Source organism: Parasteatoda tepidariorum, chromosome 10 (assembly GCF_982258835.1).
Source record: "Parasteatoda tepidariorum strain Cologne lab strain chromosome 10, Ptep-v5.0, whole genome shotgun sequence".
Lineage (NCBI taxonomy): Eukaryota > Metazoa > Arthropoda > Arachnida > Araneae > Theridiidae > Parasteatoda > Parasteatoda tepidariorum.
The window spans coordinates 96359402-96381509 of NC_141764.1; the positions used below are offsets into that span (position 1 = coordinate 96359402).

At 30.8% G+C, this 22108-nt stretch overlaps 1 protein-coding gene across 1 annotated transcript in view; it reads left to right on the top strand.

The window, feature by feature from the left end:
- Positions 1-1291: 1291 nt before the first annotated feature.
- Positions 1292-22108, top strand: part of LOC107448083 (cathepsin L2) — a 29924-nt gene continuing 9107 nt past the window's right edge. Inside the window, exons 1-4 of the mRNA XM_087153426.1 lie at positions 1292-2369; positions 7572-7721; positions 12804-12974; positions 19925-20048. Coding sequence (XP_087009552.1) covers positions 2283-2369; positions 7572-7721; positions 12804-12974; positions 19925-20048 — 532 coding nt within the window. The 5' untranslated portion in view covers positions 1292-2282. The remainder of the gene's footprint in view (positions 2370-7571; positions 7722-12803; positions 12975-19924; positions 20049-22108) is intronic.

Consider the following 22108-nt stretch of genomic DNA (forward strand, 5'->3'; position numbering starts at 1 on the left):
GTCTACAGCTGAGAATATTTTCTTCAGCACTATGGTCGGGGTGAGCCGGGTGCGGAATTCGTATGGACCAAAAATCACTGGAATTCGAATCCAGGTAACTTCATTGGGAGGCGAGTGCTCTATCCCCTGAGATGATATTTCAAGTTACGAAATCAGATACCTTCTCACATACTTTTTATGAATATGCATGCATTTTTGAACCTCAGAAAGCTGGTGCTTGTAAGCACAAGAAGAAATATTGTATCCCAATAGTTAAGATAAGAGATCTGGCTTAAGTTCGTTTATCTTAATCTTATCATAACTTTTTCGTATTTCATCATTATTCTGGAATTATTGATAAAATGAAACAACATTTTTTGCAATCAATACTAAACTTGTTTATCCCATTAAACTTGTTTACTTGTTATGCAAAGTTCGTTTTTCCAATAATGCAAAATTAATTTATCATTTATTTTGAAAATAATAATTTAATAATTAATCCTTAATTAATATTATATCATTTATATTTTTTATTTAATATCCGTCGTTGAACAGTCGACCCAATTTTTTGGTTTACGACTACTAATGTTCAACTCCTCAGCCTTGTAATTTTGGTTGGGGGGGGGGGATTATAGTGACGGAGAGATTTTATTCTCCGAATAACCCTTAGGGGTGGATCGGTTTATTTTATATTCCTTTTTGGCATGAATACAGGAAAATAAATAAATGAACATCATATCACCTAATTTCCTTCTCAGCAAACGTGTGGGTGACCACCAACCAAGTTATAATCCCTAGAGAAGAAAACATTTTCTTCTGTTTTTGAAAACTAGCTACACTGCAAAACAATGCACCTTTTGCTGACAATATGTCTGCTGTCTGTCCTTCATTTCCCTTCTGGGCAATCAAGTATTTAAAATAAATATTCAGCGCTATCAATGATGTCAACATTGTTCATTTAATCCTTTATTTTAACATTAAATATGAGTATTTGCTTAAACCAATATTATATACTTATTATCTACTATAGTGAATTGCAGTTTTAAATGGGACATTAACTGTGTTACTGTTACAATAATACTTTTATGGGAGAAAGCCATCAAACTTTCCTTCAATTATAGTGAAAATTTTTAATAAATTGCTATTATCTTTCTAATGTCTATATTCTTAACAGTTAAATATTTAAAATAAACATCAATTATGTGCAAATTGCCCTTCATTTAATCCTTTATTTTGACATTAAATATGAGTATTTGCTTAGAACTACAATATTATCTACTATAGTGAATTGCAGTTAAATGGGACATTAACTGTGTTACTTTTACAATAATCCCTTTATGGTGGCAATTTATTAATATTTACTTCAATTATAGTGAAATTTTTTAACAAATTACTATAATCTTTCTAGTATCTCTTATTAACAGTCAACTATTTAAAATAAATACCAATGATGTGAAAATTGCATTTCATTTAATCCTTTATTTCAACATTAAATATCAGTATTTGCTTATAAACGATAATATTATTTGCTATTGTATCCCATTACGGTGGAAATTCATCAAAATTTAATTCAACTATTGTGAAAATTTTAAGAAATTGCTAACATCTTAAAATTTAAATTAATTATAAATTTAAACTTCTCTTTTGAAAATATTTTTTTTAATATTTCATTCACAAAATAATTAAAAATCTCCAAAGAGATTTTCATTTATCATAAATTACTTTTTTTTGAAAGAGAATATTGACTTCTTTGAATCATCGTGACTTAGGTACTATTTCAAAATAATGAATCAGAGTATTGCGTTAAAAATAAATTTGACTTTTCAGAATAACTTTTGGTTTTAACGTAACTAACAAATCAAATAAATAAATAAAATATATTTATCCCGAACATTCTAACCTTTAAATGACGCATATATATTTTAGTTCTGAAAACCGTTTAAACATAAATAACAGAAACTGCTCTGGAAATAGAATGTATCATTTTCACTCAGTGCTCATCCTTTTTATAATGAGACAATATTCCACTTAAATAATTGTTTGTTTAGATATTGTATGAATCATTTCGAGTTATAAGTCATCAAAAAACGGGAAATTACCCTTATTTGCTCAACACTCAAAACTACCGGCTTAATGAGATTTAAAAGTTTCAGTTTATACCTCCGTCAGCCAATCAGATCAAATATTAGTGAGAAAGTTTTACTTTAAATGCCTGTCTTTTATATAAGAGCTTTTTATTTTCTGTCTTGCATTTTTCTCGTAAGAAATTCAGAGAGGAAAATACTATTGAGTTTTAAAGTAACATGAGGGGAATAATAATTTTCTTCTTTTTAATTCATTTGGTGTATTCTTTTGATGTACAGTATGACGGTCTATGGAAGTCGTATCAGGTAATGTATATATTTCAAGAAATGAATTGTTTAAACTTTAAGTAAAAATATTTTTTCATTGTTAGTCACTGCAAACTTTCTTTCCATTTTTCTTAAATATACGTTGTATTTTTAGAATTAGATAATTAAAGTTTTAACTGTTTTAAAAAATTAGTTTTTTCAAATAATATTGAAATTTAAAAAATATGACTAATAATATTAATATAAATAATTATTGAAATAGTAGTTGTTTTAAAAAAAATAGATGTCTTAAATAATATTGAAATTAAAAAAATATAAATAATAATATTAATATTAATAATAATTGAAATATTAGTTGTTTTAAAAAATTATTTGTTTTAAATCATTTTGAAATTTAAAAAATATAAATAATATTAATGTAAATAATAATTGAAATATTAGTTGTTTTAAAAAATTATTTGTTTTAAATAATATTGAAATTTAAAAAATATATAAGTAATATTAGTATAAATAATAATTGAAATATCAGTTGTTTTAAAAAATTAGTTGCTTTAAGTAATATTGAAATTAAAAAAATATAAATAATATTAATGTAAATAATAATTGAAATATTAGTTGTTTTAAAAAATTTGTTGTTTTAAATAATATTGAAATTTAAAAATATATGTATAACAATGTGTAACAATTGTAATTAAAATGGCATGAAAAAGTTGAAGAATTTAGTGGCCTTATATTTTTTCAACGTAATGATCTTTTTACAATGCGTTTTTCGTATAGCTGTATGTATAATGTGTTTTTCGTATCGATATGCAATGTGTTTTTTGTAATTTTAAGTTACAAAAAAAAACCTTAACTCAGTTGTAGTTAATTAGCAACCGTGCAAAAATTTAGGATCTGAAAAATTTATCAAGCTTTGAAATTCAAAAAATTTCTAACATACTTTCAAATGTTTAATTTTTAATACAGTATAAATATAGATGTTATTAAATTTAAATTTTTCGAAGTGACCTATTTATATTTTACGTTTGTAATTTTATTTTATCTTATAACCTATATCTCTTTCATTTTATCTAATGAAAACATTTTATCTCATATTTTATTTTGTCAACAACCGACCTAATTTTGAGTTTACGACTATTAATATTCAACTCCGTAAAACCGTAATTTTGAACTCAGCGCAGCAAGTTTGTTTCAAGTGACAACCTAGTTTTCGCATAAGATTTTTGATAGAATTAACTCGTATTTGTGTTACATAGAGAGGAACCCCCTCCCAAGGCATTGGGACTCTTAACTCATTATCCGTCTACCTCTGAGGATATATTTCGTCAACCCTGTAATCGGTGCGAACTGGGTGCGGAATAAGTATTGACCAGCCATCGCAGGGATTCGAACCGTGTCATCTCTTTGGAAGGCGGAGCGCTTTTTCCATTACACATCGCGGCTCTATAATTGTAATTGTAACATTTATATCATCAACTCAAACGAAGTTTCAGCGTGTTAAGTAGCAAGAAATTTTAAAATATAGCTACTACTTTTGATTCGTCAAATGCCGCTGAAGCCATAGAAAACCTCTAGCCATTATTGACTCTTAATTTTTTTTTTTACGGGCATTTCCACAGTTACCATTGTGTCTTTCCTTATCAATTAATGCATTTTTGAAGTGTTAATACGATTTTTTTTGTCGTATGCCTGTATAGGCAGTGGGGGTGCGATTGTTCCTGTTTTTCAGTGGCGCCATATATGGCCAGGAATTCGACTTCTGCCACGCCATTCACACAACCACAACCCGTGGAATCACATTCACACACAAAAGAAAAAGGACATAGAACACAGAGAGAGAAAAGAAACATCCATGTCTTTCCCGAGATTCGAACCCAGGATCTTTCTGATGCAAGGACAGTTCTCTGCCATCTACACAGGCCGGTCGGCTGTTAATACGATGATGCATATAAATAAACAGTCTTACAACGATTTTTAAATGTTTAAAATTTGTAATCTTTTAAACTTCTGCGCTGTTGGAAGAGACGGACAATATATCGACGTATCATGAAATATAGATTTTTTTAGAATAAATTCTCAAAACTCATCCTGAATATGTGCTTTACCATAAATGCATTTATTAACAACAATAATATCACGATTTTCGAACACGATAATATCAGGAAAACAATTCACGAAAATAATTATAAAATAAGACAAGATCACGATAATTATGCTATCGTTAATAACGAATATTTCTTGGGAAATTTTTATAAATACCTATTGATCTTCTAAAAATAACAGTTTTTTTTTCTTTCAATTAGTTACCGGAAATATTATTTAATACAAATTTGGCATATTAAAAAAAAATTTGTTATATGCCATAAAATATTAATATTTCCTGACTAACGTGGTATTTCAATTTCAACATCGTTCAACAGTATTTGAAAGTTCGTGTGATTTCTCGTTGTTGACTTCTTTAATTTTTATTTGCGCATTTGTTTAGGCATTTTGTGACTTAAAATATGTTTTTTAATTGCTCTGGTAAAAAAAAAAAAACTTTGACTCGTTGAGATCCAAGGGCGTCATGGAAGTTAAAGATGAAGCTGACAATGTAGTCAGCTTTCCGCACCGACCGCCTTTTATTTTCAGATTAGCTGATATCCATGCTAGTCTTGGATAATCCTAGAGATAAATTTAACTGTATGGAAACGGTGTGATTTTGCGAAATAAGAAAAGGGAATAACTAATTCTCCATTTTTCTTATCTCGTAATTGATGGTTTTATTAAAAAAAAGGTCATTTTATTTAAGGCTATAATTTTAAATTGCGAATTAAATGCCGTTAGTCGCTAGATTAGATGGTTCTCTGGTGTTTGAAAATTACAAGTTATTATAATGTACTTTAAAAATGAGTGAAGTCTAGTTTAAATATTAGAATGTTAGCAAAATTTTTAAAACAATTTATAAAATTATTTGATGTACTCAATAAACTGTTTTATTTTGTTTCTGCTATAAACATACAAATAAATGTAGTTGTTTTGCAACAATTCGTGACCTAACAGAAATTGCTAGAACAAAGTTTTATACTCTATTATAAGTAATCTCAGCACTAGAATAAAACAATTGAGTAAAAATTGAGGATTATTGTGGGCTTTATATAATTTGAAAATGAAAATTTGTTTAAAAAAGGAATTTCTTTAAAAATGGAATTTTTTTTAAAAATGAAAATTTTTTTAAAAATGAAAATAATTATTTAATTTTTTATTCTAAATGAAAATTTTTTTACAAAATGAAAATATTAATATAAAAATGAAATTATTTTAAAAACAAACATTTATTTAAAATTAAAACTTTTTTAAAAAATAAAATTTCTTTTAAAAAAATTTTTTTTTTAAAAATGAAAATTTATTTAAAAATGAACTTTTTCTAAAAATGAAAACATTTTTAAAACTGGAAATATTTATTTTAAATTTTTTTTTTATTTAAAAATGAAAATTTATTTAAATGAATAACATTAAGAGCATAAGCACCTAATTAGGATGCCTAACTAGGACTGGGCGATATAAGAAATTTTATATCGTGATGCATCGTCAGTTTTGCATCGCGATATAGTATTTATGAAATTCATTTACTTGTAAGGCGCAGAAAGTCGGATTTCTATCAAAACTTCATATTCAGATTGATTTAAATCAATTTATGAATTTGATGTATATGTTTTGCTTAAGAAAGATATTAATGTTATATTTTCTAAAAATGATCACGCAAATAACGAAAGATTTCTTAGTTTAAAAATAAATAATAAAAAAATAAATAAAATTGAAATTTATCAATATATTTACCTAACAATATAGAAAAAAAAATTAAAAAATAAGTTCGTTAAAAATTATTTGTATGCTTAAAACAAAGTGCTAAATAAATTAAACAACAAAAAAAAAAAACACTTTTAAAACAGCATAATTTTTTATCATTATTATTTCACATAAATAATAAAGTTAAATTGAATAATTACTGAATTCTAAACGAAAAAACAAAGTAAGGTTTAATTTCTTAAAAATAAAAACAAAAGAATTATGATATTCGATAATATATTCAACTGACAATATTGAAAGAAAATTAAAAAACACGATTATACTCTTTAATAAAACGAAGTGCCAAATGATTTTTAAAAAAGAAGTCGCAATCGCAAACATTACTAATTTTTTTGAATAAACAAAGTTGATTGACTTATGTCCAAATCCAAAAGAGGAAAAATAAGTTTTGTTATAATTTTATTTATAAAAATGAAAACAACTAAAGATTTATAAATTCAAAATCAGTAATAAAAACCCATTAAATTATTATTTTATACAAAACGTTTTTAATAAACTAAAATAAAGTAAACTACTTAGTACTAAAGTAGTATATAGTAGTACTAAAGTAGTACTTTTTAATTTAATTCTTTATGGGCACCTTAAATTAGATTTCCGTTTGTAATAAATTCAATAATGTAAAATAATACTTAAACATATAATATCAGAATAAATTTTCACATTTAAAAATAAAGAAGAAAGTTTTGTTTCAAAAAAAAATTTACCTAATTAATTAAGAAACGCTTCTTTGTATATTCTTTCAATAATAGATTACGTTCAGAGCAAGATAAGGACGGCGATCGCAAAGTCAGTCCCACTGAAAATCTACAAGAAACGATATCAAGTCGCGACAAAGAAGAAAAAAAATTAAGAGGTGCGGAAACATGCGAGATCACGATATATGTTCTCAAAACTGATTCTGATTCTAATGCTCATCAATCAAGGCCGTTTCAATATAACGATACGAACATCGTCTTCCCCAGCGCGAGTTAGCGTCGGAATGTAAGAGATCCTTGCGTTTCTTGTATCGCTATATCGTATATCGCTACATCGTTCGTCTTCTTTACTCGACGGCTTAAATCAGATTTCTGATGCATCGCCTGGAACGAAAGTCGCTGTATCGGCCTGCCGATACAGGCGTTAAATCGATGTCTCGCGATATATCGATTACCCAGTCCTATGCCTAACTAACGAAAATTATGTGTTGACACATTTTTATAATAAATAAATAAATTATTTCAAATTTCTTTCGTTACAACAAATGAGACATTTTAATTAAAATTAATCTTTACTAATTGTAAATCTGAACGTGAAACCAAAAACCTAATAGGGTTTCAAGTAAAAGCTTTTTTTTCTCTAAGGATAGCTTCTGACTAATTTTTTGTTTGTAACAATTAATTGTTTTTGTTACAGACAAAGCATGGAAGAACGTATTCGGCCTTTGAAGAAAACATACGAAGATCGATTTGGGAAGATAATGCAAAAATGATAGCTTTGCATAACTTGGAAGCAGATCAAGGACTGCAACAATTTAGAATGGAGCTGAACAAATTTTCTGATAAAGTAAGGCTTTAATATAACTCATAAAATCCATTTTGTTCTACATAAAAGGACTTCTACAGTTCATATCTTTTTCTTTTCATTTTTTTTTTAAATATTCAGTTATTTTTGAATTTTCTCATTTTTTGAACTACTATTTTAAGGAAACGCAATAAATGTTTCGATTATAAAATTTGAGTGATTAGAGCAGCGGTTCCTAAATAGCATTCCATGGAACCATGGGGCTCCAGGGAAGAATTAAAGTGGGTTCCATTAGTTAGTACTTTATATAATCCAGGGATGACTTTTGAAACCTCCAATTATATTTAAATCAGACCCATATTTCCGAAATTTTGAAATTCCTCCAAGAACAATTACAAGGAAATAGAAACGGCATTTTTGAAAAGAAAACATAATAGTTCTAATAATAATGTATTGAACAAATTATTAAAAGAAGAAGTATTTATTAAATATTTCACTAATATTTCGTCCTTTTGAATCAAAATAAAATAACTAAATTCTTTAAAGTTTCCTTAATGACCATTTTTAACATTTATAGCAGTTCTTTTAAGTTTTAATTTCATAGTAAACCATTATTCCGCTTGTTTTATTCATTTTTAGCTTAAGTACTGAGAATGAGCGAAATTGGTGGTAATTAACTTCCACCGGACCGATGAATTTTGACAATCACTTAAGATTTGGTAAATGCCCGATATATGTACTAGGTCTAGTTAAGTGCCTCTTCCCAGTATAAGTTTGCCCGGTATGCCCTACATGAATGCTTTTTTAAGCTCAAGTGCCACTGCCCATCAGAATGCATTTAACCAGTACTCCGAACACTGATGTTTCTCCTAATCTATCCTAAGCAGATATTGAAATATCGAATAAATATAATGACATCAACGAATTAACTAATATCAAATCGGATATAATAAGTATTTCGGACATTCATCAAAACGACTATGTGTTTGTTGACATTCACAGTTGAAAGTCGGCATTCTCTTGATTTCGGTCATTCACGGTAACATATACAGGGTGTCCCAAAACGACAGCATAAACTCTGCACAGCTAGATTCCTCGTTGAGAGTACATAAAACATATCAACAGCAGTATACTACGCACAATTTGAAGCAGAATATACGCGGTGAACGTTTGAAACATTATCGTCGTGAAAGATATGTAAATACTGTTGTTGATATGTCCAATAAGGTGTTTTTTTTTCCTTGCACAGGCAGTGACGTCATACTTTGTTTTTCGTATTTTTCTCGTAAACTTTGGATCGTACCGGAAGACTTCTTTGGGCAGTTTTTTATGTACTCCCAACGAGGAATCTAGCTGTGCAGAGTTTATGCGGTCGTTTTGGGACACCCTGTATACACCAAAAAAAAATTCATAAAACTAGATTGGAACAATGGTTGCAAATTTGACTGTTGGACATAAAACCTAATTTAAGATTATCAATGATAAAACAATGAAAAAATCTTTCCGCTAATTTAATATTTTAAAAATAGTCTTCTTTAGGTTATAACCTTACGAATTACCTTAATAAACTTTCTTTATTAAGTGGCGGAGATGCCAAATGGAAGTTGATTGTTTAGGGTTCCGTTCACGAAAAAAATTGGGAACTGCTACTTCAGAGAAGCGGTTCCCAATCGACTTTTTTCGACTGTTGATCCCTAACCTTCCTTTGGCTATCTGAACCCCGATTTAATAAATACCCTATCTTTACTTTATAACCCCTATTTTATAAATAAAGTCCTTTAGCAATCATTTACGTATCCACAAAAGAGAGACAAGCGAGGGGGCGGAATAACCTGGTTGGCAGGGCGCTGGACTCACGTTCCTGAGAATGGGAGTACGAATCCAACCGACCGAAGACTCCCCGTGTAGTAAATGGTGACTGGTACTCGTTAAATGTGTTGGATCACAAAGCCCTCCATGTTCCCATAAGAAATTGTACCTCTGGGGGTACTGAATTGGAGATTGATCCTTCTCTGGTTCAAATCAAAATTACGATTTGGGGATGAATGAATGGGTCCGCCCTATAAAACGGGTGTGACGTATGGGTGTGGCAAAAGTCGAATTCTTGGACATGGATGGCGCCCCCTGGAAAACAAGAACAATCGCACTTTAATGGCTGACGACAAAAACAGCAGAGACTGGTAATTATTTTGAATAGATTCAATGTGAAAAATAAATTTTTTTCAGCGTGTCAAAAATTAATTTTTTTCAACATTAGTTTTAAAATTTGGTTTTATGTTAGACTAATAATTTCTTAGACCTGGACTGACATGTTGTCTATTTCTGAATTTACTTTTTGTTTACGCATAAGCTGAAATGAATGAAATAAATAATGAAATGATTCTGTTTAATGAAAACTATACAAGCATTGAGAACGGCTATCAGAGAAACTTATATCTTTTAAATGTTAAATTTGGCTAATTCATTTTCAATTGTGAAGTTCAATGGGAATTACTAATGCAAATTTTTATGCTTGTACATCCTTTTCGTAATTTATTCGAAATATTAATATTCGAAAATATATATTTTTAATATAGATATAATATTATATCAGAAATCATTATTAGCAGAAAAAAAAAGTTCTAACTCTGGGTACCCTTATAACCCTTCCGCGGAGCACTTTTTGAGAACCAGTACTTAAGAGAGGTAATATTATTGGAAACACAATTAAACATATCTTTTTCCGAATTTCGATTTAAAAGAAATTTATACTTCCTCGTTAATAGAAAATTCAGTTTACAATAAAATGAGTCATCTTCATCTGCCAAATAAATTACATCAGTTCCATCAAAAATTATTTCCAAAAAACAAATCTATTTTAATGTCAATTTGGTAGGTAGGCAGGTACTTTATTTACGTCGCACTAGAGCTGCACAATGGGCTATTGGCGACGTTCTGGAAAACATCCTCGAGGATTATCCGAAGACTTGCCATCGCAATTTTGATCCTCTTCAGAGGGGATGCCCCCCCCCCCTGATTTGGTAGCCCGACGACCTGCGCGAGAAGTCGAGCACTTCATGGTAGAACATTTTAACGAGGACCGATACCGCGCACCCTCGGTCTCTACGCAGGCAATCATAGTGAGTGGTCATCCACCCGCTTACTGCCAGTGATGCTTGACTTCGGTATTCTACTGGGAACCGTATCTTTACGATTAGTCAACTGTTAACAAAAAAATAATTAAACAATTAATATTATTGAAGATTCATTTCAAATAATGATAACTGCAAGAGAATAACAGGAATAGATAGAGAAAATTTCAGCGCATAATATATTAAATTATTTATCATTGATGATAGATTTTATCTGTCATACTTTTTAGTACTTCGACATGGAATTTTTATTCTACATATTTTTATACTTTTTTCATTATTTCGTATTAATTTAGGTCTAAATAAGTGAGAAATATTATATTTAGCATTTTAATAATTTACGGTTATGTAAAACAGCAATAAAGCACCGGTGCTTTTTTCTGCGTTAAAGGCAAAATCTTACAAACACGGCTCACTTCCGAACAATAATTTTTCGAATTTGCAGTCATTTAGATGTAAAAGAAACTGTTATTCATCATTGAGATTTCTTTAATTTACAAAATCATTGATAAATTTTTAAATGTGAATGAATTTTTTTTTCGGATATTATATTTCAAACACAAATATAATTCCGATAATCTAAAAGTTTTTTTTTAGTAATTATTAAACTGTTTTTTATAATTTTTAAAAAAATGACAGAATTTATTTTTGCTTGAAACTGGAGCGTCAGAAAAAAATACATAAAAGGGACACCGGTGTCCCATCTGCGTCAAAGGGTTAAAGTAATTATATTGGTAAAACTGTTGGCAAAATTTAAGTCGATATCGTTGCGATGATTACTAGTCTTTGCTTTTAAAAATTAGAATTTAAGATAATTTTATTTAAATTGCCGTTGTATGTTAATAAGATAAAAGAGGGAGAGGTTGTAATTCTTAGATGAGCATTTATTGTAAGCAGTCTGCTTTTATAAAATAAAAATATTTGACCGTATAATGATTGTTCATTGACCGTATAGTGAGAGTATGGATGGTTGACTGAATGTAAACAATAACAAGTTTTCTAAAACCGGAAGAAATTCTGAAAACTTCCGGTGTATCCCTCCGCATATGTTATGCTTACGAGGCGAAGTGCGAACAGGCTTCATTATTTTTATAAATTTTTATCATTGTGATTGTTGTTTAAATTTACGCCTAATTTTACCCTTCATAAAAGTTTACTGTCATACATAAATTCTAACAGATTGTAAGGTTGAAACAAATTTTAAGAAAGTCAATATCACAAGTTAAATAAAGTGTGGTTTGCCATGTTGTGAGTGTTATTCTTTTTTTGGCTATATTTGAGTTAAATATCTCAATTTGTTATTTTTTGGGCAGCATCATAGCATGCTTGTAGAGTCTTCCGAAATCATTTGATGTTTGTTACCTTGAAATTTAAATTGAAAAAATGCGTTATATTGTAAACACGACAAGTATAACAACATTGGATGGCAAGTGGCTGGGTGGCGCAGTTGGTTTGTCGTCGGCCTACTGAGCCCAAGTCTGCGGGTTCGATCCCCGGCCCAGACACCGGATTTTCGGGATGCAGAAAATCCTCAGCGGCCATGTCGTATGATTATGCGGCATGTAAAAGATCCCTGGAGTGCCTCATTGGCTCTTGGCATTTCCGGCAAAATTAAAAATTCCTAGTGCACTTTAGCATCCAAATAGAGTCTCGGTGCTGCCATCTAGTGTGGCAGAAACTAGACGTCAAAATTAACATGGACCAACGGTATCTCACCCATTGTGGTGGTCCTGAAAGAGTGGATACCACCTCTGGAGAACGCACTAGGTCTGCTCATCGGCAAGACCGATTGTGCAGCTCATTGGAAATTTAAAAAAAAAAAAAAAAAAACATTGGATGGCATACTTTTCCGCGCAAAAGCTCGAAAAAGTATTTTAGGCGTAAAAATGAATCAGAAGTGTTAAACAGGAAGTTTTACGCTGAATTTTAACCACCAGCGCCATCTGTGTTTAGCTTTACACGGTGAACCATAAATTGAAATTTTTGTTTACAGACAAATGATGAACTTCGTGCATCTCGTGAGTGTGTGAAGGTGAGAAACGGATTAAAACAGACAAAGGAGGATGAGCTGTATGAACCGAAATGCGGAAAGAGCTGTATTTCACAACTACCAAAATTTGTTGACTGGCGGAAAAAGGGATATGTTACAGAAGTTAAAGATCAAGTGAGTATACATTTATTTCATTAGAAAAAGAAATAAAGTAAAGAAGAAAAGAAAACTATATATGTTCGGCTATTAATGATTACGGCTGAATTTCGTTTACAAATAATCTTGTTTAAAATACGAATGAAGTTAATGAATTTTTTTTTCCTAATTTGTAATGTCTCTATCTGAATAATAACGTTTTTTTTATTTTAAACTTTTCATTACATAGGCATTTTTATAGGGGAAATAAAGATAGTAATGCCAGTTTCATAATGAAGCTTTGCTTTTTAAGAATAAACATTTTATTTTTAATCTTTTATACAAACATCGAGGTTTGAGCCGTGGTGGCTCAGGGGATAGAGCGCTACCTCCCAATGAGGTGACCCGGGTTTGATCCCAGCGATAGCTAGTTGATTCGAACCCGGCTCGCATCGACCACAGTGCTGACGTAAAATATCCTCAGTGGTAGACGGATCATGAATGATTTTCCTCCCAGGTTACACAAATGCTGATTAGTTGCATCAAAAAGTCCTCCACGAAGACAAGTTTCTCCCAATGCTAGATCAATGACCCAAACATAGGGCTGAAGAAAATATCCTCAGCGGTAGATGGATTATGTGTTAGAGTCCCCTTGCCGTTTGTCTAACTGTGGGAGGTTTTCCACTCCATGTAACGCTAATGTGAGTTAGTTACATAAAAAAATACTACACGAAAAATTACAAGGCTACGAAGTTGAATGTTGGTGGAAAGAAGTGGCTTTTAATTCTAATTCATTGAAATATTAATGTACTATCTTTGCTATCACTGGAAAAAAGTATTTTCTGGAACTATGGGAAATCTGTGGCACCTTTTACCATAATAACAGTAGTACGTAACATCAAAATTAACTAATCGTCATCTCCGCCAATATTAGTTTCGCGATTTTCTACGATTCCACTAAGCGAATAAGTATTTTTGCCCCAGTAACTTCGTTTTTTTAGTACATAGCTTACTTATTTTTTATCTCAATTAGTACATATTTACCCTTGCCATCAGTCCAAACGTAGGAGGTTCTCGTGCTCTTCCTCTCCATGTAAAGCAAATACGGGTTACTTTAATCAAAAAGTCCTCCACGAAAGCAAATTTCTTCCAATACATGATTCAGGAATTCCCTTGTCTTCTGGATTGGGTTCAAACTGACAAGACAACATTAGTAGCTGAATATTAGTAGTCGTAAACCCAAATATTGGGTCGGCTGTTCAACGACGGTTTTAATATTATTATTATAACTAGTGGTCTGTGCCCACTGCTCGCTAACGCTCGTCAACCCCCGAAAATTGCTACGCAATCTTATATGGTTTGCTTCGCAAACCAAGCTCGCTGCTAACTTAGGTACATTGCAAATGCACAAAATTCTAAGAATTCAAAACAATCATTCAAATCCATATAACAACTTTCTTTTAAAAAAAATTACATCTTTTTAGTAAATACTAAGTCATTAAAATAAATTTGAATTCAAATAAATGACATGTAATTCGTTAAACCTATTAGAAATGTGCTGTAGTATAAAATCTTAAAGCGTAACAGCACTGAGACTCATTTTTCAATGAATAATTAATAACAATAATAAAACCAATAAATTCGTGATATAAATCAAAAATCGTCAAATAAATTCGTAATATATAAATTCGTGAAAAAAGCGCTTTTGACAAAATACTAAAATAGAGATCTATCGACAAAGACTACTCACTTCTGCCTAGCTTAATAATATGAGATTGCCGCAGCTGATAGGGTGAATTTCGGAAGAGATCACAATTGGTGAGAATGCTCTCTCTGGTTATTTCAGTTTCCGTTTTTAAAAGCGATATATGCTGAGCCGCCTCAGCTAGATTTGGCATGTGACATTTTTAGCGGCAATCATTGGTCGATTTTCTAACGTTGCTATTCGGGGATTTGTAATGAGGCTTTTTTTTGTCGCCGTGTAAGAGAAATATATCCTTTTCACGTGGGCGCAAAAACAAGAAATCGAGATCCTCTGGTGGGCTCTTTCTGAGACTGGGGGATGAATTCAAGAAAGGGAGCCGCTAATCCCTAGAACAAGACAAGTGATGAGTGTTAAGCATCCCCGAGAGTTTTATTCTCCTTCTGTTATTCTAAACGCCATTTGCTATCTTTTACACCACCGCAGTTCGGGGTAATAGAAATACCACTGGGGGTAGATTCCAGTTTTTTGTTGACAACTCAGAAAGCGCGGGAAAACTTCTTTGGTGGTTTTATAGGATTCAGGGTAAAAAACTACATTCCGAATGTCACATGTCGACTATTTATAGTGTTTTATAAACATTCAGAGTTAATGCGGTGTGTCACAATTTCCTGATTTTATTGTTTTAAATTCTATAAACAACACATAATCCTAACCATAGTCCCGAAAAACTATTCATTACGCTAGCTATAAAAATATTATGCGCGCGCAATCACTATATATATATATATATATATATATAGTTTTTTTTTTGTTCTATCAAATATTTTACATCATATATTAACTTTAAAATTAGTGAAATTGTGATGTGTCATTGCTTTACATTAATACTTTCAACGTATTAGGAAACATTTAAACATTTTACTGTTTAAAATGTAAAAATATTATTACAGATTTGTGGAATAGTTAAAAAAAACTTTGTTCTTTGGAATATTGTTTCAACGGGTAACTCAGTTTTTGAAAATTTCAGTTTGGTATCGCTGGCGTTATTTAAAAAAGTTATTAAAGTTATATCTATTTTTTTATAAGCTTTTTGATGCCATATTAAAAGGATTGGTTTATTTACATGTTTCCGTAAAAAATAAACAAGCTAATGAGGTGCACAGTGATAATAAACACTCTATTATTGAGTTAAAAAACGTCGGAAATTTCAAGGACCAAAGGGAAAAGCTCTATCTACATCCATTTTTCACGTAAATAATGGATAGATCTTCCTCTCTTGCATTTTGGGAATTACTATGTTTAAAGTGTGAAATCAGTTCTTCCTGAGAGTTATCATGCAGTGAAATCGGGTCATAATGCGGAAAAAACCCTTTTGTTCGCGAGTGAAACAGATTTTTCTTTGAATCAATTTTTATATACATGAAGAGTTCTTTTTCGTGGTCATAATTTATTTAATTATAAATATCTATATTATACATTATAAATATCAGTATTTTAATTTATAAATATTTGTAACATTGCTGAAAATTTAATATCTCATCGAAAGATAATAAATCTTAGGAAAGAACATAAATAGTTGTAATGTCATATTTTTGTAGACAGGTCTCTTCAGTCTGAATTAATAGTGAATGGATTTAAGTCATAGCCGATGGAAAAGAAAATATAGGAAATTTAATTTGATATCAACTCTTTGAATGAATTATTTTATTTTCATCTTTTTGATCTATCGACTTATGAAAAATACCGGTCACTTCAATAAATGATAAATATTTTTTCTCTTTATTCAGCAGAGTCATTTATTTATTATTGTTATTATTATTATTGATAATAATAATGAAATAAGATAGCAAGGTAAATGAGGATAATTTTGCCCTAACTCCCGGCTAATTTGAAAGATCCTCTCTTGTTAAGAAAGTAAGATCATTTCGATTGAAAATTATGTTATCAAATAAATTCTTCTTATTTTATAAATTTTTAAGATTTCTTAAAAAATTATAAACTATAATAACTTTGTTAATTATTTAAAAATAAATATACAAAAATTTTTAATTAATTTTCAAAATAGTATATAAAAGTTTATATCATTCCTTTAAAAAATATTTTATGTGTCAACCGAACTCTAAATTTAAAACACGATTCTTAGTACATTTATCCCTTGAACTCTTAGTTAGAATCTAATATGCGTTCTAAATATCTAACAAAATTTTTCTTCAACTTCCTTTATGTCTTTTTAAAATAGTTCCAAAAACGCGAAAACTCATAAATATTTCAATTAATGTGCTTCAGTTGCAAATGATTATCATGTAACAATCGGGCTCATTTCTTTTATTTTGCTGCAAATTTCATGAAAAGTAAGCACTTTATCGAAACTGCGTAGCATATATAATTTTTTTCCCTAGCATTTTTACATTTTTTTTAAAAAACATAGTCATTCACAATTGACTTCAACTTACTCCTGTAATAGATTTGTAGAATGTTATTGTTCAAAAATTTAGCTTCAATCTTATAAAAAGATACAAAACTGAGATATTAAAAGAATTTCTAGAAACTACAACTGAAAGTTAAACTGTGTGTAGAAAGAGGGTAAGAAACATGAAAATCGCCACAGAAGGAAAATGGTTTTCTTAAGAAAGTTAAAAAAAGCGTTTATGATTTCATTTCTTAAACATAGAAAATACATTAGTAATTATAAATTATATATTCATAAATGTGACATTTAAAATATTTATGTATCTAAAAGTATAAATACTCTTCGGTAGTATTAAGTATATATATTTCTCTTCGGAAATGCAGATATTTATTTAAAATCATGTAAGAAAATTTTTTTTAAACTACAGGAATTATAATAAAAATTTTAAAATTCTAATAACTATATTTATAACACGAATTTAAAACAAAACCTAAAAAAAAACTATTTATTTGAGTTTATGTAAAATATATGGCTTTGATATTTTATTTCAATTTGATATAATTTACTTAAAAGAGCAATTTTCGATTCTGATTAATCCATATTTTTTTATATACAATTGAAAATATTCGTTAAATTATATTTGTAATAAAGAAATTAATTTATTCAAAATATAACTCACAAGTAGAACGAAAAAATTTGTAAAAAAAAATAGCAACAATGAAACTGACTAAAAAAGACGTAAGAAAACGGCAGACAAACAAAAAAGTTCCCGAACTTGGTATAGATGTTTGAAGGTAGGTGGGAAATGTAAAGAAACCTTTCTCCCCTTAGCTTAAAAAGGTGAGACCTCTCATAGTGACTAAAACAATAAAACAAATCCCACTGTAACTTGATCCTGTCTCGTAACTGAGGAGAAGATTTTTTCCCCTATTCTAACGCTGAAAGTGTCACATGCCCACCACAGGACCCCAAGATCAGATGTGACAACTGCTGTCACAGCCCCCCGGAAAAGGATATATATAGATTAATACACATTACCAGCATTAACTTAAGCATCATTGACTTCAATAATGGTCTGGCGATTTCTTATGGTTCCTTTAAAAGAATAAGTACCTTTTCTTCATTAATATTGTGGTAATAGCCGTGGTGGTTTCAGGGGAAAAGAGCGTTCGCCTTCCAATGAGGTAAACCGCGTTCTAATCCCAGCGATGACTGGTCGATACGAATTCCGCGCCCGGCTCGCAAGGACCACAGTGCTGACGTAAAATATCATCAGTGGTAGATGGTTCATGGGTAAGAGTCCCTAAGCCATCAGGCTAACCGTAGGAGGAACCGTAGGAGGTAGGTCTTCTGGATTGGTATGAAATTAAAAAGCTATATATATATTAAAAGGAGTTGAACATTAGTGGTCGTAAACCTCAAAAATTGGGTCGGCTGTTCAACGACGGTTATTAAATAAAATATGTACCTATTACCTAAATTAAACAAGGAAAATTGGTGTCAATGATAGTGCAGTGAATTTTGGTTTGTGTTTCTCCTAACAAATTAGTATTTCCATTAATTTTGCCCTTTAATTAATAACTCATTTTATTTTCATTTTAATTATCGTTGATTTTAAATTATTTCCAAAGGCCCAGCCTTTTCTTAGACGCCATTTTTCAAACGGCCCTCGCGAACAATCTAATTGAAAATTTCAAACTACTATGAAAATCGAGGGCTAAAATTGTTCCTTACTGCTGCTACCTAAATTTCAGTTATTTTTCTTTGAACTAAATAAGAGTTTTTTTCTTTTTTAAAAAAAAATTCAATTTGTTCGAAAGGCATTGCAATTTTACGTGCTTTTCTTTTCGCATTTTTTTTTCTTGTTATATGTTATATTTTCTTTTGCCGAGTTAAAACTAAGACTTAGAACTGTGAAATTACAGAAATGTGTAGAAAAATGTACATGGAATACGACAGAATAGAAAAGATATTCATAAGTTCGATAATTATCAACTGTTAAACGTGTAGTAAAATACCAGTCCGATCAATCTGGAGTTCGCCGAAATGCAGCTACAGAATTTAAATTTCAAGTGCTGAAAGGGTTATTTTCATTTATGAACTAAATACCTACCATGTTTGTTTCAGAATTCTCATTAGTTAGAAAGTTATTGCAGCGTTTTTGGATTTTTTTTATTGTATAAAACTTTATGTATCCCCCTCGGCATCTTTGTTGAATAAGCTCGCGCTTAATTTGATCTCAAAAGTGACAAAAAATGAATAAATAAAATTAAGAAAAATAAGATAGAAAACATAAATGTTGCCAGATGTAAATCTAATCCTTTATATAAGAATTTTTAAAAAATATAACACACAAGTGATATGAAATCGTAATAATTTAAACTGTTATGTAATGAAATGTTATTGTTATATAGTATTATTAGAGAGTAAAATTACTTCATACTTATTTCTTCTTATTGTGAAACACATTCTGTATTCCCAAGTGTAAATATTTTTTTCCGAGTACAGAGTTGATTATTTACAAATCTAGGAAATTGTTCTTTTTTTTTACAAATTTTCCAAAGTAAAACTAAAATAATTATTTATTTTATTTTTAAAAAAAAGATTTTTTTCGGAAAATATCGACTTTTAAGGGGAAAAAAATTATGAATGAGTAACAACTACGGGGGTAGGTGAGTGGAGCGAGTAGGAGAGAGGCGTCTAAGTGATTGATTATACAAATTTTAATTTAAAAGAAATATTGGTTTGAAAGGTTATCAAAAGATAACAATGAAACTATCAAAAAATAATAAAAATCATGTAGTGTTAATTTTTAACAAAAATATAATAGCGCTATTTTACATGTTTTTAAGATAAAGTTATGTTTTCCCCCAGAAAGACTGCGGCTCTTGCTGGGCATTTTCATCTACTGGATCACTTGAAGGGCAAGTTAAAGCAAAAACTGGCAAGCTGGTGTCATTAAGCGAACAAAATCTCATAGATTGCTCATCTAAAGAAGGTAATTTAGAATCATTCAATTCTCTTCATTAATTTTTTACCATATGCTCCTGTGAAGTACAGTATAGCCAAAGAAGACTCTTGCATTAGAAAAAAAGTCAATTACTTATGTAATCTCAAATTCGTTCTTGAATTTTTTACAATTTTGGTATGTGAAATGTCGTTGATTGGAGCTCAACATGGTTAAGAGCCCAAGAATCTTCACGAAATCGAATACAAGGTGAAGAGTTTAGTTTATGTCGTTCTAGTCGAAACCCGCACGGTTCACAAGGTATTTGGGGAGGCTTGCATTGAGTTGGGACATGACTGAAAGACCTTCTGCCTAATAGACCTTCTGCCTAATAGAAAGACCTTCTGCCACAGGTGCAGGTAGTGCATTTGATGTGACCACTTAACAACAAGCTAATGTTGCACAAAATCAGCTTAAGTGATGGTAAGGGCACCTATTGTGCAAGAGATGCTTCGGATGGATTATCCAAAGCTGACGGTTTGACATTTTTACTTTGGAGCAGATCCCAGAAAAGAGTCATTTGATAATGACACATCAGGGCAAGCTCTTTTCTTGACCAAAAGATATCAGCAATTTCATAGACGTAGTGGCAAATGTGTGACGGTATCATCGGAAGCAGGTTCCGAAAGGCAGTTTTGGAATATTAAAGATTGAAACAAATGTTTTGGTCACCAACTTTACTCCAGTTTAGGTGCTGGGTTGCACCAGGAATATTAAATAAAATCCAGATATCCGTGGATGGAGTTACAGATTTAATTACGCGTTGGGAGCTATGGCGATTAACTCAGAACTGAAAAATCCGGTTTTCTAATCTTAAATTTTATTTAAAATATCAGGGACCTTAATGAAGATACCGCTACCACTCTAGTTTCGTTTGTCTTTACTGACATTAGTATGAATTCGAATAGCATCATCTGGGATTTGGTTTATGAACTTAAGAGCAATCTGTCGTAGGGAATCAGGTAAATCTTTAGTGCTAATTCAGGTTTAAAATGGGCACTAGGAAAGCATTCAAGGAAGTTAAAGATTGATTTCCAGGAATGTCTCGAAACGTTCTAATTCAAAAGGCCTCACTGGGGGGCTGAGGGGATAGAACGATCGCAATGACGTGAACCGGGTTCAATTCCGAGCGGTGACTGGTTTATGCAAATTTCGCACCTGGCTCGCACCGACCACAGTGCTGACTTAAAGTGTGGTAGACGGATCATGCGTTAGAGTCCTTTGCCGTCAGGCTAATTGTGGGATTTTTCGTGGCTTTCCTCTTCATGTAACGCAAATGCGGGTTAGTTCCATCAATAAGTCCTCCACGAAGGCAAACTTCTCTCAATACTTGATCAAGGAGTTCTCTTTTCTTCTGGATTGGGTTCAAAATCATAAGGCTACGAAGTTGAACATTAATAGTCGTAAACCCAAAAAACTGGGTTGGTTGTTCAACGAAGGTTATAAAATTCAAAAGGTTTATCGAGTGGTCTTTTAACATCTAACAGTATCATCATTCCTAATGAATTGTTTTTAAGGAACAGGACTTCTGATGTTGGGCAATGGTTTTCTGATTAACTCTAAAATCTGTTATTAACAAATATTTTTTTTATCCATAAATACAATAGATTATAATGTAGGAGGATAACTTAACGAGCAACATCATTTTAATGCATGGCCGTACAACGAGATATTTGTACGAATAGAGTCAACAACTGTATTGCTGAGAACACTTCTTTTCCTTTCTACATATTTTGAAAGGTCACGAGTCACGATCATATAAGATGTTCTGAACGGTCCATGCACGAAAAGCCATTCAGAATTATTCGAAGATCAAGGGGGAAAAAAGAACGGTTTATGTCTATGAAAGCTGATTCTGTGGTGGGGAGAAAAATTTCAAGGCAGACAGGACAGGTTTTCCCCAGCACGGCCGCAGTGTAATAACTCTCGGGGAAAACCGATGTTCCTCGTCAAAACATAGTAATCCTCAAAATGCGACCCACTCGTCAGTTTTATGAAAAATCGACATAAATCGTTCTTCCCTCTCGATCTTCATCCATATTAAAGCAGGA